The sequence below is a fragment of the Oryza sativa genome, chromosome 10 (genome assembly GCF_034140825.1).
Source record: "Oryza sativa Japonica Group chromosome 10, ASM3414082v1".
Classification (NCBI taxonomy): domain Eukaryota; kingdom Viridiplantae; phylum Streptophyta; class Magnoliopsida; order Poales; family Poaceae; genus Oryza; species Oryza sativa.
Genome location: NC_089044.1, coordinates 11,858,012 through 11,882,399, shown reverse-complemented (window position 1 = coordinate 11,882,399; position 24,388 = coordinate 11,858,012). Strand labels below are relative to the sequence as shown.

At 38.1% G+C, this 24,388-nt stretch overlaps 1 protein-coding gene across 3 annotated transcripts; it reads right to left on the bottom strand.

Annotated features, from left to right (window-relative positions):
- Positions 1-3,696: 3,696 nt before the first annotated feature.
- LOC4348450 (acetyl-CoA carboxylase 1-like) lies at positions 3,697-15,928 on the bottom strand. 3 transcript variants are annotated; one of them, XM_015758643.3, is made up of 30 exons: positions 15,555-15,928; positions 14,373-14,748; positions 14,064-14,270; positions 13,814-13,972; positions 13,612-13,704; positions 13,313-13,408; positions 12,597-12,864; positions 12,278-12,516; positions 12,102-12,141; positions 11,899-12,023; positions 11,706-11,822; positions 11,542-11,616; positions 11,379-11,435; positions 11,182-11,286; positions 10,991-11,077; positions 10,340-10,531; positions 10,058-10,246; positions 9,793-9,903; positions 9,592-9,681; positions 9,331-9,507; positions 9,169-9,246; positions 8,953-9,075; positions 8,595-8,864; positions 8,159-8,502; positions 7,780-8,017; positions 7,323-7,690; positions 7,005-7,215; positions 6,520-6,699; positions 4,276-6,435; positions 3,697-4,170 (listed from the first exon to the last, which is right to left on the bottom strand). In XM_015758643.3, exons 2-30 carry the CDS (start codon positions 14,718-14,720, stop codon positions 4,114-4,116), a joined length of 6,804 nt encoding a protein of 2,267 aa, XP_015614129.1. In that variant the 5' UTR covers positions 14,721-14,748; positions 15,555-15,928; the 3' UTR covers positions 3,697-4,113. The 3 variants fall into 3 exon arrangements, with proteins under 3 accessions (XP_015614129.1, XP_015614130.1, XP_025876681.1); XM_015758644.3 differs by having other exon boundaries at positions 14,373-14,745; XM_026020896.2 differs by having other exon boundaries at positions 15,559-15,804.
- Positions 15,929-24,388: the final 8,460 nt, after the last annotated feature.

Genomic DNA, 24,388 nt, shown 5'->3' with positions numbered 1-24,388 from the left:
TGGAGAGCGATACAAATACGGAGCGTAACCTAACTCTCCTCACGTGCCTCCTCCAGATCGAGCGCCGCCGCCGCTTCTCCTTCACACCGCGCGCGTCGCCGGCGCCGCCCCCTCGCCCCGCGTGCGTCCCCACACCTCCCCATCGTCCCACACGTCGCTGGCGCCGCACCCTCCCCTCGCGCGCATCGCCGATGCCACCGTCTTGCGCTCCTCCACCGCTTGCCCAGGTCGGCGCGCCAGTGCTTCTCACCTCCAGGAGTTCCGTCTCTAGTCCCTCCTGCCCCATCCAATGTGCGCCACCACCTTCCCCAACTTCCACCTCCTGGGCGACTGGATCTTGACCAGAAGAACTCCGAGAACAAGGGCGAGGCCGTGAAGCAGGGGGGCAGTCGGAGATTCTGGTGCCATCAACCACATCTGACTTCCATCGTTGCCGCTGTCTATCGATCACCTCGCCGGTGAGAACCCTCCCCATATTGAAATCACCGCTCTTTATAATTGTGAATGCTGGTGAGTGATGATCCTGTGGTAATCTTTTCATTAACAAATCATGAAGTAGCTTATACTAGTGAATTTCATGTATTAATCCTGCCTCATATATGTTTTCTTCATAAGTTCACATGGGTTATGTAGAATATATTTTCCCGGATTGCAGGAAAGTTGAATATTACAGTACAATGGTTCTTTAATTTTTTGAGTGTACGGAAGTTGGACCAACTCATTTTTACTATTTAGATTTTGAGAATTTTGATTTCTTTTACTGCCAGGTTTTGTGTAAGGTACATATTTTTTTTAGTGTAGGGAAGTTGGACCAACTCATTTTTACATATATCATTTTCCACAACGTAAGATCGGGAAAAAAAAGTTTTGTGTAAAACAACATATACATGGGTTCTAGTGAATTTGTTAGGTTTAGCAATAAAAAAATAATATGTACTGTGTTTATTTTAGAGGTAGCTTGATGTATTATGCGTGCTAGCAGGATATATTCTGGACATAGGGTTAACGCTTTTGTTTTATATATTTGTAGAGTGCAATGGCTCGTCTTCTCTTAAGTACCAAAACGCGAAGAAGAAATTTAGGGCTTAGAAATATGATGATTGCTGTCATATTTATGTATTATTATGTTGCTATATTGTTTTTGATTTCATATAAGAGAAAATGCTGGAAAATAGAGAGGAGGATCAGAATTAGAGAACTTAGGAGTGAAAGACTATTCCAGCTTATTCGTGAAAGTGGTATTGCTTATATAAGCAAGCTCCGAATGTACTGGAGGACATTTCACATTTTAAGGACCAAATATTTTTAATTAGCTATTTTCCTCAAGAAAAGGGACACTGACAGATATGTCCGCAGTCAGGCCTTAGCTTTCTTCGCATTCCAACTAATGTGAGTTTGCATAAGAAAAATAATACTACTACAGTGCCTACAGTTGGAATGATCACATAGCTATATTCACAATGCATTTGTGCTTGCATGACCATGGCATCTTATAATCTTTTATTCCTAGTATAGTAGTATGCTGCCCCAGCTAGTTAGCAAAGCTGATTTCTTGAAGTGCTGTAGTTTTTACTTTTGAAGTTAAAAATGCTACCTTGTTCTGAGTATCATATGGCTTGTATGTGTAAGAATATTCTTTTTTTTTAACATTGTGTAAGAATATTCTTAACTTGGTATTATGCTGAGTGTTATATATTCTTTCATCTGACCTTTCACTAATTTGTCAAAATTTTCATTACCAGATGAGGCAAAGAAAAACTGATGTGCTGAGGCAAATGATCTACAGGATTGGAGATCATCCTATGTCCTAAACATGCTTATTTCCAGTACTTTGGCTTTTATTTGCTGAATCATGACAATGTACATATTATGTGACCAATCAAGTATGGTCCTGTTTTTCAAATAAAAGTATTGCTCCTATCTTATTTGTTTACTACTCTGATAGTTTCGGTCTTCTCAATTGTTCATCCAATCCTTTATTAATTGTATTTTGAAGGTGTACCATCGATTAAATTAAGCAAAACATAGCCTCCTGTCTTAATTCTGTCAACATTTGCATATTCTGTAAACAGGAGGTGATAGTGTTATGCATATTATGTACTTGCTTGTTGTGTACTCAGTATTTGAATTCTCAATGGTAATGTTTTGCTTAGCGCATCTGTTACCTGGCCGCGCATCCAAACAGCGTGAACGATTTCGTTGTCGTTACAGCAGCAAACCAAACATAATCTGATACAATGGTATCAGTTGCCACCGGAACCATTTCCATTAACGTTTACGTTTGCATTCTCGAACAAACACTACCTTAGGTGAAAGATAAAAAGTAAGGCCTTCTATTTTTTTTAAATGATAAACATACATTTTACTTCAATATATATACATGCACAAAAATTACATGAATTTCACGTGACCAATGACAACTGGAGCTATACCAAAGAAATTCACTGGCTGACGATGATGTTAAAACGATCTGACTAGGTAGGAAGTTGGAAGAAGAATCATGTCGTAATGCAGTGTTCTAGTTTTTCTTACTAAGTGGAAAAATAAAACTTTACTTGTCTGGTACGGACGTTCACATTGTCGTCATGAGTTTTAGTTTTTTGGGTGGTTATAATTATCATGGAACACTTGCTATAGCCGAGAAAAACAAAGCTCATTTCAGCTGAATAAGTGAAGGAGAAAATGAAAAATTTTAAAAATAGAACGAGAAGATTATATGCAACATATTAAAAGACAAATTTTGCTACAGGACATTAAAAAATTATGTAATTTGTTGGTAGACATCGTAAAAACGTGTCACGGCTAAAAGACACTTAAAAAACTGGTAATTTGCTGGAGGACACTTTTGGCTCAATTAGAGAGAGAAATTGTTCAAAAAGACAAGAATGCCCCTAGGGTCAAAAGCCTTTGGGTTGAGACGGAGCGATGATGCAATATAATGTATGCTAGTGATGTATTTGGGGTGATGGCAAATTTAGAGTTACATGCTTTCTAAAATTTTACTCTAACATCATGTTTCAAGTATGTAGCCTTAGGGACATTCTCATCTTTCTTAAGAATTTATCAATCCAATTAAGCCGAAAGTGTCCTCTAGTAAATTATCAGTTTTTTTATTATGTCTTTTAGCTGCGACACAATTACATAAATTTTGGGTATTTTGTAGCAAAATTTGCCATGTTAAAAATACATTTGGCTTTGACTGAACTGTTGTTTTTTAAGGGGGTGTTGGGTTGCCCTATGGGGTGCTCACAACTGCTTTTGTTGTACCCTTAAAAAAAACCTATGAGATCATACTTTGAAATCTTAATATGCTTACATACTTTCTTCCACGTGCATCTTTGACAGTCACTACACTACATATAACTCTATCGTGTAGACCACATGTCATTATGTCAAAGACCTTATTTATATTGAAAGAATTAAGGGTGTGATACTAGGTTTACCAGCTCGCACAAAAGACAATACTGTTTTGTGAAAATTACTCAACACACTTATGAGATCATTTCTAACCACAAATACAATTTTCATTGCTCTGCAACAGCAGACAAATGTATAAACCAAATGATGTTCCTGAAATACACTCATACGTAAACTTAAGTACCAACTCAGTTTCAAAGTTTGAGGCTCAAATGAGCTGGTTTATTCATGCCAAACGTCGCAACCATCTGTAACAGCAACACAATCGGCACGAGAATAGAACACTAGAAGATGAGGATTGCTATGTATTATTTGGATTGGAAAATAAATAAACAATTACTTGATCAAGAATTCCATCGTATCTATATGACATTGGCATGAGGCAGGCCAAGAAAAAAAATGCTAGTAAAAAACATCTAAATACATCACTACAAATGGAACAACATTCCGTGCCTGACTAATCTTTGCATTGCTCTTTATTCTGCTCTTTGCAAGAACTCACACCAAACATCCAGTAGGGCAGAGGCCCAATCATATCCTTGTATGTATATGGTTCTTGAGATGCCATCTCAAAACCTCCCATTTTATGTGCAAAAAACCTCTTCCATTGCATCAATGATAGCCCAATTAAACTTCAGTGTTAGCGTTTGAGTATGATTCTGTTTGGTTCATGCTGGATATCAAAATTCACATTGGTCAACCCAGAAGCTGCCTGAGACCATCAATAACCTGCTCCCTCTTTGAAGGATTCATCTGAACAAGAAATCGAGGAATTAGAATCGACTTATGAGATACATGATGACAGAAATAGAACAGAGAAAAGATCATAGCTTCAGGAAGTGTTTGAAGAAAGCTTACCTTGTTAAGAACAATTGAAAGACCATTTGGCAAAGCTTTCACATCAGGGCTTTCAGCGAGACGCGAGAGCCACTTGGATACTCTTTCAGCCTTCAACTCCTCGAGTTGATTCTCATAGTTTGTTGGATCATCTTTCCAAGCAAAGAAAGCTTCATCGTTATTCCACTTTTCACTGTTTCCATCAGATCCATTGGAAGAAAGGTACCATTTCTTGATATAGTCCAATGCAGATTTCTGGGACAGCTGCTCGCCAGCAGCTTCTCTGATTTCCTTGGCAAGTGCATCTTCAGTAACTCTCCTTCGCAACCTCCTATAGAAAAAGGACCGAGATTCTTCCCAATCGACAACCTTTCCGATCACACCTTTGGCAGCCATTCTAGCAGAGGTGTCATGCAATTCAGCAAACCGTGTAGCAACCTGGGTATATATAGGCATCAGTTGCTTCATCCGAGCAATAATACTCCTCCTAGTGGTGTCCATTTCCGAGAGGCCAGCATTTTCCTTCTTCATTTCTCTCAGCCTTGTACTCAGCTTGATCAACTCCGGGTCAAGCCTTAGCATGCATTCTTCCAGTTCCTTTGGCCTGAATTTGATCTCAACCAATCCTTCTGGTTCAAGGACATTACCTTTTGCAGTTCTCTCAGCATACATCTCAATGTGTTCTGGATTGATTTTGCTATCTACCACAACCCATGCACCTCCCCTAAGCTCTCCGCCCATTGGAATATACACAAAAGCAGGCTGGTTATATGTCCTCAGATTCTCAACAATATTAGAACCAGCCTGAAGGATTCCTTCAAACAGATCCCTTTGCCCACCAGAAAAGCCTCTCCAGTTAGCGAGGATGAACAGCGGAAGCTCTTCACGGTTGAAATCCAGCAATGCCTGGGCTGTTTTGGTGGCAGAATCAGGAAACCACACCTGCCCTGCTTGAGGAACCACACGCTCGGCAGAATCAAGCTGACCTGGATCAGCAGGGATGACTTGCATCATAGTCTGGGTTTCCACAGCTATGACACCAACTGGAATTCCACCAAGCTTTGCTCTTCCGGTGACAACAGTTTTTGCCCAGCCTTCTAATGTCTCCACGAAGCTTTCTCTGTCAAACATACCACCCATCCACTTGCCTTGACTGTCCTGCACACCGCAGATAGCTGCACGAGCATCACATGAATTCTCAGGGAAGTATGTTACAGGTCTATCCGGTGGGTCAAGAGGCTTCATGATAGGAAGAGGACCACCAACATAAGGAGGAACATAGCTGAGCCATTTCAAGATTGCAGAAACACCTTCAAGGTCATCTGACACAGTCAGATGGACGACACCATTTGTAGCCATGATTTTGGGGCCACCTAGTTGCATGTGAGAGCTGTATACCTCCCGCCCCAGAAGCTTATTCAGCGCAGAAAATCCTGTCAAAATAATTGGCTGATCAAGACGCTGTATACACCTCATGCCTAACCGAGCAAGATAAGCACCAATTCCAACAGCTCGTCCAGTTACGAATGTCAGAGTAAAGGTCTCCTTGTATGCTTTAGAATAGGCACTGGCAATGGCACCACTTCCATGCAAGTTCTCACAACCGAGTCCATCCTCTTTTCCAACAATGGTATCAACAACCCATCTAGTTTCTCCACTTTCTAGTTTCAGTTCATGGGCTATAACCGAAGAACTCAGGCGCGAATAATCTTGTTCAGTGAGGTAAATGTAATGAAAACCACGTTCAGGGCTCTCGTCATCAGACCAACCAACATTGAAGCATGCTTTTATTTCCTCAGCTACACCGAGCCTAGCACCAGCAGTTGCTGACAAGTAGATAAGAGGAAGTTTCCTCTCACAAGCAAGATTGGTGACCGCATCAAAGAAAGCATCTTCCCTAGGACCAAATGATCCAGCTTTAAATGTCACATCATTTGAAACAACAATAATCTCCCGGCCACTTGGAAATTCTGGTGTGGAGAGCTTCATGATCCAAGCGACAATGCCAATATCATTGATACCTGGAGAACGCTCAACTGGAACCAAAGGAGTACCCCATGATCCAGTTGAATCAGCAAACATAAGCTCTGTCACTTTAGCATAGCTCTTATTATGCTCATTAGCTTCAGCAACAACAGAGAGGGTTGATTTCCATGACCTCTTCAGTGCTGTTTCAAAAGCCTGTAGACAGAATATAACCAATCACGGTGTTAAGCAAGCTAACCAACGTTGGAGAAAAAGAACAAGAAAATGCAAGTAACTCACCAGCGGGAAGTCATAGCAGTACGTAGTTTCGTTCTTCCTAGCAGAGTAACGTTTGAGGTCAATAGCATCCAATGGCTTGTATGGTTCATCCAACACAATGCCATGCAAAGGACCCAGTGATGGTGTAACAGAGTGGTAGAAAAGTTTATGTGTATTAGAATCCTCCACTTCTCGGTAAATCTGGAGGCCCATAGAAATTGAGCATGAGAGCAAGAAAATGGAATAGATATTTAAATATTTTTCATAAAAAAATAAATCAATAAGCACAGAGAGTAACTCTGGAATTAATGATGAGATTGATGGAGCATTAGCTATGTACTAGCTACAAAAGTTGGAGAACATTTATAATGGTGATCTATGAGTTTCAGCGGCTACCAACTTATGTGCATATAAGAAGTACTATATGATGTAGCACGTTCTTAAGAAGTATTATATGATGTTGCACACCATTGCTGGTACAACAGTGCAATAGCTGGATAACTTACATCGACAGTGCAGGTGTGGCCAGTTACATTGGTAACAACTACTCTCCAAGCACCGCTTGCTTGTCCATCACAATCCAACCATAACTTCACTTCCCACTGACACACAGAAAGGCGATGCATCCTCACCCCAACATGTTCATATATATTCAAAGCCATATTCTTCAAAAGCGTACATGCAGTTGCTTCATCTTGACCAACATTATCAATCGTTCTATCACAATGAGAAAGCATGAATGAAGTGAACAACTATAAAAAAGTTTTAATGCAATGTATTTTTACCAGCAAGATTTCTCTTGAAAGAAAGATGTTTTGACTGACCTTGAAAATGGTATAAGATCAAACAACTGTTGTACTCTCAATATGCACAGATACATGTGTGAATAGCTTGACCTCACTGTCTCATTATGTGCATGTAGCTCTATTTCTTCTAGTGCTGCCATCAGTGATCTGAGTATACTACTTGATGTGTATGATGATGAAGCCTGAGCACGGCCTACTTCATTGTCAACATTTCCTGACAAAAACCCATTGGTCACACCTGGTTGCCTTACTATGGTACGAAGGAACAACCTCTGGTCATTTGATCTCTGATCTTTCTTGTTCTTGATGAGTGTGTAAATATGCCACTGGCGATCGCGTGATGGAGTGTACTTTACTTCATTGTAACCATCCAAATTCACCTTGTTCTGTATTTACAGAGAAGTTGTCAGAGATTTTGGTACGGGAAAGAGAACTTGACGATTTCTCTCAAGGAAAAATGAATGTGGCAACATACCAACTCAAGGAATGTAGATAGAGGAGGTTCAACATGGCGGAGCATCGGATCCTCTTCATAATATATCTTATCAACTGACCATTGGAAGGAGTGACGCATCGGTGGGCGCCCTTCATCCCTTTGGATAATGCAGCTGACTACCCTAACGCCAGCACCATTGAGATGTGATGTTACAGTACTATCCTTCAAAATTTTTGAAATTTTGTTGATCCTTTCTTGAGCCTGGTCCTCATCACCACTGCAATGAGAAGATAGTGTGGAAGAGGTAAATAAAAAAATACATGAAATTCTCTAATAGTTCACAGAATCACTATTGTGATACACATTACTTTTGTCTTTTCATCAACAAGAATAGGTAATCTAAGGAGAGTATAGGAACCTGTCTTGAAGAGTGCTCATCTGATTGTTGATACCAACCAAAGCAATATGCAGCATATTGCCATGGCTGGAACTTGCAGAATTGCCATTCGAGACATTTCCAGCACCTGCTTTGTAGTGTGAAGTCTCCTTCAATGCAGCATCAATAGCACTAGATAAATACTGGAGAGACTTGATTACAACCATGACACCCCATCTTTTCTCTTCGGGGTCCTCAACTTGCTGCTTTAGAGACATCGCATCTTGTCCATTTCTTTGCTTAATATGCTCTTCCGAGAATTCCCATAAAGCAATTAGACCAGATCTATGCCACTGCATCCGAACACTGCCCTTGACCAGATAAGGCTGAAAAAATGATTGTGAATTAGCCGACATAAATTTAAAGAGTGCAGAGGTATAAAAAACAAGAGTTATTTAGTTCAATAACTAAGTGATACCTGATACAATCTACGTATGTATGTCTCGACCACTCTCCGCTGAAGTGTAGGATCACTGTGATCAAACAAAGCCACAAGGGCATCTTCAACTGCAAGTGGGGCACCCACTAAATCTTCCATCCTCTCATTAATGGCCATCTTTCTCCTGGGTGTTGACACCCGCTCTCCTTCTTCAGTAAACATCTCCAGCTCTGAGAGGCTTCTTGCTATGCTTGTGCGGAGTTCACTCAATTTAGTATGCTCAAGAAGCTGGCTTGCTTTAAGTGCCAACTGCAACGTAAAAAATGTATCATTCTCTGGACTATAACATGTGTACTGAATAGACGGAATTAAGATCATTATAATTCTGCATTGCTACCTCAGAGTACACTGTGTTGTTCAGCCCAGAGAAACGAATCAACTGGTCTCTGTAAGCAGATGGATTTGGATAGACTAATGCTTCCATAAGCCGTAGTATGAGTTTATTTTTGGTCCGCACACCCTTTAAATGAACAAAATAGTCAGCCACCTGATCCCTTGTGTACCAATATGCAGTAAAGCAAAAGATCACACCATATGGATATTACATCATTACCTGGTGGGAGAAAACAATGTATACGACCTTCTCGAGGTCTTTGGCATGTTGAAGTCGTAGACGTTCTATCACATCAGACTGAAGAGATAAAAACGAAAATGCTTACTGTTCAGCTACGAGTGAGCAACTGAGCATTGCACAATTCTTACTCTAAATTGTTACCTGAATATTGTCACTGAAGAGTTCCTCAACAGACAGGTACTCCTCAAATAGAGACTTGACAACAACACGAGCGTGGCTTTCTCTCCCACCCTCGTATGATTTGACCAGGCTCATAAGTGGCTCAACAAGCCTCTCATTAGTAACTCTATCTTTTTCAGAACAGTATGCAAGATTTGCCTGGAATAATGTTTTTTGGGGTAAGGAAACAACATAAATAAATAACCATAAAAGAATTGAAGCAAATAGCAGCCTCAAACTGACCTCTATAATTCCCCTTAGTAACTTGGCAGGAAAATCCTTGTTCTTCCGAAAATCAGAGTTCAACTCATACTCCTTGTACTTGCCATCCAACTGAGTACATGCAGATGAATTAGAACTTCCAATATGCAGCCAAAATGAAAGATAAGATGAATAGACAAGATGGAATATGACATAAACAATTTAACTTAAACACTTAATCACCTCATTCCTGAGATCTTTCGGAAGCCGAGTTGCCAAAACAGACATAAGTTCTTGCCACTGTAGAAAAGGAAGCTCAGGGCTATCTAAGCAGTTTAACAAATCTTGTACAACCTGGAAAGAAAAGAAATAGTTAGGAAGATAGAATAGTCAGTAACAAAATATAAAAAATAGTTTTTTTTCTTTGTAAACAAGAATACTGGCAACAAGATACAGAAGGAAAATAGAAAATTGAGAGTACGTATTCTGACAGTTCGTAAAGTCATACTTCATTGATATTATGTTCATATCCTGCAAGGATCATGTGTGCGGAATTGACACTTGCAGCAAACTTTTGGTGAACTTTTCCAGAAACAGCAGTTGGAGGTCCCAGTTTTGGAAAGGTGCCATGGAATGGTTCAGCTCTCCTCACAGAAGAGGGGTCATCAAGGTCCAACCTTGCTATCAGGTCAGCCGCCTGCAAAAGAATAGACATTTTAGTTACCTTGTAAAAGATGTATGCAAATAAGATGCATACAAATAATAACAGGGTGAAATAGAGGTATAGAACCTGCATGGCTTGACCCTCAGGCATGACAAAATGAATAACACCAGAAGCTGGTAGTAACAGCGGCATACACATCTTCATGACCTCAACCTCAGCATATGGTGTATCAGCATCTACATGAGAGCCATCCGCAACCAAGAACCGAAGAAGTTTGCAAGGTGTATCAGCCAACAATTTGGAAGGATCATGCTCTTTCTGTAAAGTACCATTAAGAGAAATAAATTGAAGTTCAGTATTTTTTTTAGACGTGCAATCAAATCAGAGCTGAAATAATCCCCACACATTAATCCTTCCATTGAAGTTTCCATAGTGATAATGTATCTCTTTTATCTTTTTAAAAACAAAGATCATATGAAACTGTCAAGATAAGGAGTGATTGAAGATGCCAAGCAGTGTACTTCAATCAAAGAAAAAACTTGTTGCATCATATTTTCCAAATTCCGAAGAAATTAATCAGATCAAGCTTCATATAAATAATATAAGGATAGACTCAATCAGGCATTACCCTTTTTTTATGGCCTCTACAAGATCTTATGGTAACATATTTTTTAAGATCCTGTAGTATAACTTTTGCACATCCCTTAAGGGGAAAAACAAAGATAAGTTTTATAGTTTGATAGCAACAGAAAGGAATATGAACATAGCTATATTCACCTGTAATAAGCATGTTCTCCCATTGATGAGAAGGCGTGTACCAGCAGCTTCTGTCTCCGCATAAATTACATGACTGTTTCCATCCAACTGAAGAATTTACAGTTACAGACGGATCAGATCCTTTTTCAACTAAAAATATAATACTAGCATATCATCTTTCTATAAAAAAGTTTATAGTGATATATATTTACTTGCATCAAGAGTCCTCCATCTCGCAACGAGTGTATCTCTGCTTCAATCTCTGACCCATTCATTCTTAATGTGTAGCTACGGGGCCCACGTCTTACTGTCTCAATCTACAGCAATAATTAATCATGAAAACTGTAATTAAAACACTAGATATATCAGATACTACTGCAGGATAAGATTTAAAGAGAAGAAAAATTACCGTGTATTTGCTTCCCTCAATATTTAGGGTAACAGTCAAATTAACAAGAGAGATGTGCTGAAAAGGGAAAATAATTAAACAGGTGCCATGCTGTTTTGTTCAAAATGGAATGAGCTTATCTGCAGTAAGGGCATGCTGCATCATTCATTATACAATATGGTACCTTTGGTGGTATTTGACCTTTGCTGAGATAACCAACATAATCTGTAACAACGCTTGAGCTCCTGCTTGATGCTTCCTGCAACATAAGAAAACAAGTTGGTATTGACATCTGATTTAGAAGCTACCTTCTACCATATCATTGTTCTGAAGTTAATCAAAGCATACATATAGAGCTCCTCCAACAACTGAAAGGTACCATGGGGGCCTCTCAGCTCTAACACGCATAGCAATTCTGCTGTCTAGCCAACCAGTGTGGATCTTATTTTCCCGATATTCTGCAGCCTGAAAATATGAAAATGGCATATATTAGGAAAATAAAAGAATAACTGTACCATTTACTTCAATGGAGTTATCTTACATTCAAGAGATCCACTGTGTAATCAACATTAGTGCGTATCTCTCCACGGATTTGGATCTCTTTTAACCCAAGCACCATATTTGCTATTGCCAACGATCTAGATTCCCCGAATGCAAACACATGTCCTGGAAGACAATGATACTCCATTAAAAAAGGCACTAAGAGATACCAAGAGAAAACAGAAAAGTATGTGTATCACATACCAAATTGAGAATCTGAAAATTCATGAATTGCTCCCCCAGACTGAAAATTAGTAAAGAAAATTGAGGTTAGCTAGTCTCGCAGCAAGGTAAGAAAAGAAACCAAAAAACCAGAAAAAGAGAAGTAATAATAAGTGCATCAGTTTCAAAAGAAGCATTATGGATGGATGTATACTTGCCTTAACGGAGAAATAGGCCCAAACATTTGGTTTGCTTTTAAAGTTTAGCTCCTCAACTCTTCCACTAGTAGGCTTAAATCCATCATCTGGATCCTCACTGGTAACTCTGACTGCTACACAGTGACCCTTTGGCTTTACAGACTGTGCATTATCCAAATCAAACTTAGTTGCAACAGCTGATATTTTCCTCCACGCATCGTAACCACCACCATGCTCCATTCCATAAAAGCGTCTGATCTCTGCAATGATCCATTATTTGTCAGTAGGAAAGAAGCAGCAAATTTCACCAACAATCAAGTTACTTGTGAAATTGACATACCAGGAATATTGTAGAGCGGCACACCCATTCCTACAACAACTTGAGCTGCAGGCAAGTTTATTTCAGCTATCCATTCGGTAACAGGGTGTTCTACTTGCAACCGTGGATTAAGCTCCAGAAAATAGTATTCTCCTGTTTCCATGCTGTACAAATATTCTACTGTAGCAGCACCCACATAATGCACACATTTAGCAAGCCGCCTTGCTGCTTGCTCAAGCTCTTTAACTGTCTCTGAAGGAGCAACTGTAATTGGCCCCTCCTCAATAATCTGTTGCAGAGATATATGGTGAGTACAACTGTTTCATAAATCCCAAAGATTTTGGTAATGCAAGGCATCCGTTTTCTTTTTGGTCTTGCACTAGTCAAAATATGTCATTTTTTCTTGTTGAAAATAGTACAGCTGCAATACATATATCATTGTAGGAAAAGGTGTAATATTCAAGTTAAGATGTAATATTCAACCGATAATACTTCACTACCTGCTATTAATGCATGCCCCAGTTAAAATTATTAGCCAACGAATAAGATTTGTATAGTTCCTGTCACATTTTGCTAAACAGTATATGACTAACATAAAACATTTCCAATGAAGTTATATTTGAAGAAAGCTATAAAATCTCAACTACTACTCAAAACACCAATCCACAATGGACTGATTCCAAGAAAATTTATATTGAAAAATCCAATGCTTCAAAAAAGAAAAAAAAAATCCTAACCTTTTGGTGCCTTCTTTGAACACTACAGTCTCGACTGTGCAGAGCTGCCACATTGCCATGTTTGTCACAGAGCAACTGAACCTCTAGATGTCGGCTCTGTAAAGAAAGAATTAATACAAGCTTTAGACGTGAAATATATGAATGCAGAATAACCCCTGCATATGAGCAACAAATGTTGTCCAATGTCATTTCTATAACCCCTTAACAGGCATCTATATATGGATAGCATGTTAAATGGTGGATACAAATGCACAACAGAACAAATAAAGGAAAAGCAATGTGCTCCAAGTTGTTCTCACCTGAGATGCCACCTTCATAATAAATATAGGTGAGCCAGGGACTTCTCCCTGAACTTGCTTAAACAGTGCTCTCACCTCATCATCATTATGTACCTACAAATCCATTAAGATAACATCAAAACCATCTTCCGTTATTCATTTCTTTATGTGCAGTTGATATTTGCTTATCATTCTGATAGTGTTGAACTAAAAGAAAACCAACCTTCCTTATTCCTTTACCACCACCACCCCATGATGCCTTGATCATAGCAGGATATCCCACCACCTGACAACTAGCTACTGCTTCCTCTGTAGTGGAGACACAGGCACTCCTGTACATCTCCTCAGGTATCGAATTGCAGCTTTCTGGTGGAATTTTCACCTGCAAAAGATTTTTGGTTTGATTATCAACTATCTATCAGCAGAGAGAGGAATAAAAGATAAAAGGTATCCAGGAAAAGGGGAAGGCATACATGTGATCCACTCCATGGAAGAGTTGGAACTCCTGCTGCTTGTGCAATAAGAGATGAACCAATCTTATCACCTAGCGCTGCCATCGCGGCTGATGGTGGCCCAAGAAAAATTATTCCTTTCTCCTTCAGTGCGTCCGGAAGTTCAGGATTCTCAGATGCATGACCCCAGCCAGGCCAAACTGCAGAAACATGTGTTCTCTCTGCTATCTGTGACAGGTAAGATTACACAATATTAACAACCAATTACCTACGGCAAATCAATCCACTGGTAAGATGAAAAAGGCTACGATGATGATCAATTGTGCTAACCTCCACTATGAGCTGTACATTCGCATAATTGTTATTATTTGTACCACCAGGAACTTCTACGAATTGGTCGGCGATCCTTATGTGCTCCGCGTTTATCTTCAAGTCCTCGGGAGTTGCCATGGCGACCAAAAGAATCGCCTTCTCCGTCCCAAAGGTCTCCAGCGCCCATGTACGGATGCTGCGCATGAACTTGACAGCGGCCATGCCATTGTTGGCAACCAGCACACTGTGTATCGGTGAATCACCACCGAGCGCTTTGCAGAACTCATCGACCTCAGAGGGTGACGACGGATGCCTCGAATTAGACATCCCGTTCAGTATGCCATTCATTTGGTAAGATCCCTCCATTATTAACCACCTCTAACCTTCAGACCTGCTGCGAAAAAGAAACCGAACAAATCATCAGCACATCAAATTCTGACAAACGAAACGGTGTAAACGAAAACCGGCAATTTACCACTACTCCCATTTACCATCAGTACCAAATGTAAAATTCGCATAAGCGCTAGTACAATTTATCCTCGAATTCCATGGCGGCTCAGTTTTGCAGCAAAAGTTTTTGACCGCAACAGTAAATAATAAACCAAGAGCCAGCAGAATTAGAACAGCAAGACCCACAGACTGTGAATTTCCATTTCCCCTTGTAATTAACCAGGTGGATATATATATATTTATATAGGTTGACTGTGTGATCACACAAAAGTCCAAAGCAAAAGGCTAAGCTACATCAATCTTAGTGGCTAGTCGAGACACGGAAGATTAGTAAATTACGAAATAAGCACTGAACGAGGGACCCCCAGAGCTCTAGCATGCCAAGAAACAAAAACGAACAAGAATCTGACAGGCTGAAACGAAGCTAGAGAAGACGAAGAAGAAGGAGGAGAAAAAGGTAAGAGCTTTAGGCTTTTAGCCCGCCAGCTCTGCTCCCCCCCCCCCCCCCTAGCAAAGCAGGATCAGCTACGATCTCACCTCGCCCGATCCCGCGCTGCAGCTCAACAGAAAAGGGAAAAAAAATCGCGGCTCTTAGAGCTGGGATTTTAGATTCGGCGCGTGTGCGAGAATCCGAAGGCCGTAGCGTCCTCGATTCCGGCGGCGGAATTCGAGCGCAAGAAGCAGGGAGGAGGAGGAAGAAGCAAGAACAGACAGAGAGAAAAAAGAAGAAGAAGAAGAAGAGAAACGTACGCACGAGACGCCGGCGCGCGCGCTCTGCTCGCCACCCGTTCGACGGAATGCCGCCGCCGCGGCGCGCCACGGCCAGATCAAGATCCAGCGCCGAGGGCCAACCTCCCTCCTCCTCGCCGCACCCACGCGCCTTAAATGCGCCCGCGGCAGCACACAGCTTCCTTCCTTCCCTCTTCTCCACCTCTCTCTCTCTCTCCAACTCGAGGCGGCAGCAGCAGCAAAAGCAGGAGAGGAGGCGTCTTCCCGCTACGCAACGCAGCTGCTGGTGGCGCGGCCTTTTAACTGCCATGGCCGCGGCGACCACCACCACCACCTCGCCATGGGGCCCGCCCAGCCCCGCCCACCCCCAGCCAAGTAGAGAGAGAAGCCGGAATGCGTGAGGAGAGGAGAGAGAGAGGGAAAAAATGGGATTTTTTTGACTGGGAGGTGATGAGGGGGGGAAGGGAGGTTGGGAGTTGGATCAACTAACCACCAACACTCCAACGCTTCTAATCTCCCCCTCTGTTTTTTCTTTTCTCATGAGCAAGTTGGTATTTGTACATATACCCTTCTTTTCTCACAAGAATGTCCTTAGTCCCCGGGTTTATAAAATCGTGCGGTTTATCGCGGTTATCACGTGCGGTAACATTTTCAGTTTTTGAAACCACGGTATAACTCATGGTAAACGCGCGGTTTTCGTGATAACTATACGGTTGCCACGGTAACCACCAAACCGTGTTGTGGTGGTAACTCCATCCCAAATAGTTTGGCAAGTCTTATCTAGGCCCTGCTTTGGGCTTTTTTTTCTTTTTATTTATGTCTCACTAAAAATGTGTATGTATATATATTTAAAAAGCTCCTTCTAATACATTTCTTAAATAACTTATTCTGAAGTATTTGTTAAGTTTATTTCTAAAAAAATTAATGCATCTATAGTAGATAAACCGTGACAATAATCGTTTTGAAAATATGCTACGGAGTATTTTACCAGTAAAATTACAATTGATGTACTTGATGAGTTGTAACTTATTACTCCTTCTATTTTATATTATAAATTGCTTTGATTTTTTTAGTAAAATTTCTTTAAATTTTATCGAGTTTATAGAAAATATAGTAAACTTTTTAACGCAAAAAATATATTATTAAAAATACATTTAATGTTTGATTTAATAAAAGTATTTTCAATGTTTCTATATTTTTTAAAAAAAATTGGTCAAATTTAAAATATTTTTTTTCTATTAGCAGGAATTATAAACTTAAAAAAGTGACTTATAATATGATTATAAAACTTAGGGAAACTCCCACCATCCTATTTTAAGTGTAGTTATACGTTTCTGTGTACATTTGACCATCCGTCTTATTTGAAATTTTTCTGTGTTTAATATTTTTATTGTTATTAAATGATAAAATATGAATAGTACTTTATGTATAACTTATTTTATTTTATTTTTTATAATTTTTTAAATAAAATATATGGTCAAATGGAGGGAGTAGCTAGCAAATCATCCACACTCTCCTGTCGTTGGCGTCTCGTAGTAGCTACAGCTGCACAGTGGTAGCCAACTTATCCAAGGTATTCAAGGAAGTGGGTGTACATCTTCTTGCTCCAAGTTTAGGTCCTGCATTTTTAGCTAGGTACAATTATTGCAAATCTCATCAGCTTATTAGTCACAACCAAATCTTAAAATTTAAAACTTAAGTTGATTTTAATATTATTTTATCGTAATTTATTTTTCAGCATTAGATTTTAAATCGCTAAAATCACACACACACACACACACACATATATATATATATATATATAAGATTTGAGTATAAATTATTTTTTATCACTACTAAATGTTACGGCTTATGATCAATTATTGTAGGCGAAACGACATGGTTCTTGGATTCTTTTGTGATTAATGAGAAGATATATAATGTATTTTTTTTAGGACGAAGATAATGTATTAATGTTACTCCTATATGTTTGGATCCTTAATGCTCCATATTTTCGCTAGTTTGGAGAAAGAATTAAACGACGGCATTTCACTCATTAGACTTTTCTTATTTCACAGAGGATTGAACCATTTGGAGCCAAGAGCACTGTGTGATGAGTGATGACTGTTGACATTTAATTTGTTCTGCTAGGCAGTACCCCGAATTTGACAGCCTATAGAATTATGCAAGTCGTCTGAAGAATTGGAAAAAAGAGAGATTGCAGTAACAAACTTTGCAACCTAAGTACACCAATTCAAAATTGCCCATGAACATATATAATTCTAAGGAACTATGGAAGCCGTTAATAAACTAGCTGGTGTTGCAGAAAGAAAAAAAAGGAAGGTAGGTTATAGGTGCATAAGGGCACCAACAATAGTTATCTATAGGCTCTCTATAAGAGATCTATGTCAGTATATTTTTTTATTTGGAAGATATTAAATGAAGAGAGAGAGCAAAGCTATCTACTAATTTAGAAATAGTCTATAGAGAAAAACGAGGCAAGGCATGAGAGAGCTATAGACACCTATGTAGACATACTATTGAGGTGGTTTACTATTAATCTAGTCTATTGCTGAGATGTACATGTTTTATAGAAAGCACATTACTTTACCATTACGGGTGCTCTAAGAGGAAGTGTCGTTAGAAAAGCGCAATAGCTTTTGGAGACTTGAGACAGATGATACCGGTATATGACCATGCGAAAACGACTGTTAACCAACTACACTTCAAGTTCTGGTTTTTAAAAATGTTTAGGTTTCTATTTTTTAATTAAATTAATGTTTAGGTTAACCGGCAGCAAAAAGAACAAACGGAACTTAGCATGCCAAGTGTTATTTGTTTGTGTGTGTGTTAAAAAATGCATACGCAACCTGTATTATTGAAGCCAATTAGTATCATAGAATTACAAGTTTAGATGTAATTTTGTTGCTTTAATTTGTGATAAAAGTAATAATAATTATTTTTTTCAATATGCTTAATTAATTTATTATTGTTTTGATAAATTATGTGTTAAGTCCATAGTTTTGTGATATTTTTATCAAATTACCTACTAAAACTGTAAAACTCAAGAGATACCAGTAAATACAACAAATTAATGTCAAAAGGTATTCCATATTATACCCCCTACATATCTCCTCAAGACTAGAAAATACATTATTTTCAAATAGCCTTTTCTGGTTCAACATCAGTTAATCTCTTCCTCACAAGCATTTTACACGTGACACAAACTAATGAATACTCCTACAGATTAATCTCTTCCTCGCTTAGCTTTTTCACTTCAACCCTTCCTCCTCAGCATTTTACACATGAGAACCAAATGCAAGAATCACATGTAGTGCATCTAGACATTATCAACATTTGTAAAACATGCATGAATCCGAGCAACTATACGGGCCTAAGCTGCTTGGTTCCCTAATTTTCCATTTTGTTTTTTTAAATGCCATAGAAATTAATTTGAAGATTAGCTAAGAGTACATTAGCTTATCATACAGACATGATAAATTTCTGGCTCCGCGCCCTTGATGATCCAACACCTCTCTAGGCCAGGCCACATACGAAATATCAAAAAACCGGAGGGCCTCTCCTAAAAAACCAGCAGCATAGCCTACAACCATGTGGGCCATGCCGCAAATTAGTAGATAATAATGATCATTAGCAGGCCACTAACCAAAATCCCTGAAACATGATAGTAGAAGTAGTAGGATAGTAGTAGTGAGGAGCAAACACAACACGCGATGCACACGCCGGATGGTTATAGGAACCCAATCAGCTGGCCTAATAAGTTAAAATTTAAAGTTTCGAATTTTAAAGTTTATTTTAAGACATTTTGAATATTATTTATTTTTAGTGTTGGTTTTTAAGCCACAACGAACAAATATATAAAAAATTTATCTATAAATTAATTTTTATTTTCTATTACCTCCGTCCTAAAATAAGTGCAGCCATATATATCCGTGTTGACCATTCGTCTTATTTGAAAAATTTATGAAAAATATTAAAAAAATAGTCACACATAAAGTACTATTCATGTTATATCATCTAATAACAATAAAAATACTAATCATAATATTTTTTTAAATAAGACGAACGGTTAAACGTTGAACATGAACAATGCTAAAACTGCACTTATTTTAGAATGGCGGGAGTAATAAATCAAATGATTTACGAGGGAATACGGAGAACCGACTAGGCTCGTGGAATGAGACGGCAGAGAGAGGGGGTCATTGATGAGAGGCAGCTGGTAGCTGAGGGATGCTTGGCAGCTTTGGGTTGGGAGGACCGGATTTATTTCCCCTTGGAGACGAGTAGTTGGGCTTCATGACTCTGGATCGTGTGGGTCCCACATGCCTTTGGTGTCTAGAATCAAGTATTGTTAATGTTTGATCATTCGTCTTATTCAAAAAATTTTGGAATTATTATTTATTTTATTTGTCATTTGCTTTATTATCAAAAAATACTTTAAATATGGCTTATCTTTTTTTATATTTGCACTAATTTTTTAAATAAAACGAATGGTCAAACGTTGCAAATAAAAGTTAAAAAGTCACCTATTATGGGATGGAGGGAGTACTAGGGAGTATATTCTCTCCCTGGATTAATGCCAAACTTATGAATTTTGTGGGAATTTTGTAAATTGGGAGAGGTTTCGTGTGTTCAACCGCTAATATACGTGAGAGCGTAGCGTAGTTGAATGAGTATCGTGCGCTCTTTTTTTCTTTCCAATTATCTACTTTTATTACAACAAAATATAGAGAGTATTATTGTATTAGGGCGAATCCACCACCTAGTTACTTTAGATTGGGCTCGTACGCTGATATAATTTTGGTGGTATTTAGAGATTAAAAACATTAATTTATTTAAAAAAAACCATAGTACAATCATGTGCACTCACAACGTGTGTATACTTACCCCTATGAACGCACACACGTACGCCTTACATCTATGAGCATCAATTAGCCGTAAATACGAGCTTGAACCCAGATGGGTTGGTTCAATTTCACCACAAGTAACCTAATCAATTGAGCTACGCTCACTTCACTTAAAAACATTATTTTTTTTAGCAAATTCTAAGCATGGTTAGATCTGTTCAGGCTCTAAAAACCTTTTGGCTCTGCCCCACTAGGGACTATTCTCATGGGTTCTGGATCTATGAAGCATAACTGTTTTGGAATGAAGCTGGGTACTTGAAGCATAGGTGTTGCTATCAAAAGTTTATGGCCTTTCATGCTATCCTCCAACAAGGATGTTAATTACGGAGGGGTGCCTCTCAACTGTTCATCAATTGTGATGGTTAGGACTTAATTAAACCCCTCCCACATGTTTTTTACTTTGACTTGCAACTAATTGAATAATCATTTGGTTGAGAGGAAAACCATTCCAGAATTCCCAGCCATCATTCATGCATGTCTGGTCGTGTTTATTTGCGAACTTCAATGCCTAACTCACCTGGTTTCTGAAATCACAATGGAAGAAATATGTAGACAAGAGCTTCTCCATATGTTCTTAAAAAAAGACTAGATGAATTTTGAACTGGATAGATTTTTTTTTAGGAGAAATCAATGGTTAGATCTTTTTTAATAGATCAATTCTCATTAAACCCGCTTTTGAGAATGCTCAACAATATACAACAGGGTCTTATACGGGAAAATAAAAGTTTGACTCAGATATATTTTTCGAATGAAAATATTATACTTTATAAAAAGTCATAATTAGTTACTTTTAAATATTATCTCAAGTGGGTTTCTCCATTAATGTTGGTTTTACAGTTAGTAAGAAAAATCGATTACGAGAAATCAATAGTTAGACTTTTCTTGAAACAGATCAATTTGCATTGACCCAGCTTTTGAGAAAGCCCAAGAGAGTATAACATAATTTTATACGGGGAAAATAAAGTTTAACCCCGATAAATTTTTCAAATGAAAATATTATGATTTATAAAAGTTAATAGAGATAGTAATTAATTACTTTCAATACTATCTCACTGGGTTCCTCCTTTCTAACCGTAACAACCCGACCTTCAAGGCTGCGCAGCCAACTCATCCGATAGACGTGTCCACTTACACATAACACCTCGCTTACAATTTCTTCCTCGTTTAGTATATAAGGGTTAGTTTGGGATTGATATGGTTGGAGGAACAAATACTTATAAGTTGATTCGCCTTTGCTAAAGTAGCAATGTGATACTAAATATACGCACACAACTCACTCTTATAGACCACACAAATCAAATACTAATTGGGCCATATGTTACACCAACACCTGCAACCGACTTTCCATATAACACGAGTTAAAGAGAGTGCTTGAGACATGTAAAATCCCTCTCGAAGGAAGATCGCAAGTACAATCAGACGGTGATGTGAAAGTTGTGTTGGATGTGACCAGATGAACAATTTTTATATTTTTCTCTTTTGAGGGAGAGAATAATTTCAGCTTTGACTTTCATCTTCTCAAGTCTGGACAGGTTGTCTAACAAACCGCTACAGTCCAGCACCATGCTTTATAAACGTACTTAATAAGTAATACTAGTATTTTGAGTTGATAATTAAGTCATAGGATTATTTCTACATATATATACTTGAGATCACGCATGGATGAAGATGAAATCGTCTAGAACTTTTTGTCAACCCTTTCTTTTAAGATTTTTTGACTGCAAATTGATTTCCCTAAGTGTGATCTTAATTATCACTGTCCAGTGAAAAAAACATTTTACAAAATACCTCTTCATTTGTAGAAAATATTCATCAAAAGATAGTTATGTGGTATTTTTAAAATGTCTATATAGTACTATAAATGTATTTAGAAAATGGCTCTGTAGTATTAGGAAAATTAGTGTCTCTGCAAAACATTTTATTTTTGTTGTAGTCGTCCTCTGTACACTGTGTGTGTAGGATTAGCACACTTATAATTTTGTCCCAATGGCGATGGAGTCTCATACGGGTAAGAGCCGTCTTCTAGGTAAGTCGAATTCTTAATTATCAGATAATATTCTATTTTTGTTGAAGAAAATTAGATGCAATTCTTTTGGTGTATCCCTCTTCTTAGGTCAAGTTTTTTTTTTCCCAATATCTTGTACCAACGGACTTATTCTTAGTTGATAAAGACAATCATGGGACAATTAAAGTCTATTTAAAGATAATTAGCTAACTAAGCCATTTCATCGTCTCATTTCCTTGAAATATTTTTTTCTTCAAAAAGTAGTTCTTCAATAAATGTCTCAAGTCACATGAGAACATATGATGTTTGCAAATCTTAGGTCACACCCATCAATAGCTCTAAGGCCGTGTGTTTAGTTACAAAATTTTTCTTCAAACTTCCAACTTTTCCATCAAATCAAAATTTTCCTACACACACAAACTTCCAACTTTTCCATCACATCGTTCCAATTTCAATCAAACTTTTCAATTTTAGTATGAACTAAACACACCAAAGGTCACCAGGCTCTATGCTACTGTACATATAGATATAGGGCCATTAATTTGATTAATTTGTGTAATCCTACACAACATGTTCGGTAAAAAAATTATGTCGAACTAAGCATATACTCTATTTATCAACCAAAATGAATCCTATATATATTCAACTTTCCAAAAAAAAAGTATGTAGCAGCCACATTTGAAACAAAATGAAAGAACGAAAAACAAAAAACTATATGTTGCTGAATTCCCCAATCATATGCTTGCATGGTTGCAGCACACAGCCCTGGTTTATTTCCCAACTTTTTCTTCAAACTTCTAACTTTTCCATCACATCGAAACTTTCCTACACATAAATTTTCAACTTTTCCGTCACATCGTTCCAATTACAACCAAATTTCCAATTTTAGCGTAAACTAAACACACCCAAATTAAAGCTAGTTTGATCTGATGATTCTGATGTCATCAACCTGCCTGTATGTCCGTAGAATTAATGCGTAGAGACCGCTAGCACCGTGTACAACGGTGACGGCGAGGCACGAACTGTCGTTTTAAATAAGTACTTGTTGCTGAATATATACTATTTATTTTTAAATTTTAACCACTCGTTTGTCTTTAAGAAAATGTATAACTACTTCAAAGTATTACATATTAACAAAGCGTGCCGTGTACTAATACCCGTTTGGTGCTGAGGGTTAGGAACCCTTCACCCCAACTCCCCAAGTGCAAAACGGAGCGGTAATTGGTGCATAATTGATTAATTATTAGCATAAAAACTTAAAAAATAAATTAATATAATTTTTAAGAAACTTTTCTATAGATTTTTTTAAAAAATCACCGTTCATTAGTTCAGGAAGCGTACGCGCACGAAACGAGAGTATAAGTTGGAAAGAGAGATTATAGATTATAGAAACACAACCTAATATGGCTATAAAACTTTTGTACATCTTATCTAATCATTTAAAATTTATTAATGGTACTTAAAGCCAAAATAACATTGTGAACAGTGAGTTATTTGAAACCGAATGAAGTAACACAGACCGCCGGCGTTGTCCAGGTAACAGTGGTGTGACATATCCACCTGTCATGTGCCGTTGAGTCTATGCAGCTGTTCTTGGATGTAAACTGGTGAATATATTTTATACGCATAAGCTTTACACATTCCATACATATCAACTAGCAAATATCACAGAAAATTCTAGCAAAAATTGTACACATAATTCCAATAGTATTATAACTATGTGTGAAATCTTACCTTTAAATTCATTATATTTTAGCCGTAACAAAAAAAAAAGACAACTGACATTTTTTTACCCTTAAAAACTTTCAGCTTTTAACTTTTTTTATACGACTAAAATATAATAAATTTAAATATGAAACTTTGTAGATATGTGTAATATTATTAGGAGTAAATGTCTAATTTTTTATAGAATTTTTCGTGATATTTTCTAGTTGGTGTACACG

What these genes read in the sequence shown, in the direction of transcription:
- LOC4348450 (XM_015758643.3), bottom strand. Translation starts at nt 14,720, where the DNA reads ATGGAGGGATCTTACCAAATGAATGGCATACTGAACGGGATGTCTAAT. An exon ending in TTATGAAGGTGGCATCTCAG is followed by an intron (nt 13,409 to 13,611) that starts GTGAGAACAACT and finishes CTTTCTTTACAG; the next exon opens with AGCCGACATCTAGAGGTTCA. An exon ending in TTTCAATTGTTCTTAACAAG is followed by an intron (nt 4,171 to 4,275) that starts GTAAGCTTTCTT and finishes TTTCTTGTTCAG; the next exon opens with ATGAATCCTTCAAAGAGGGA.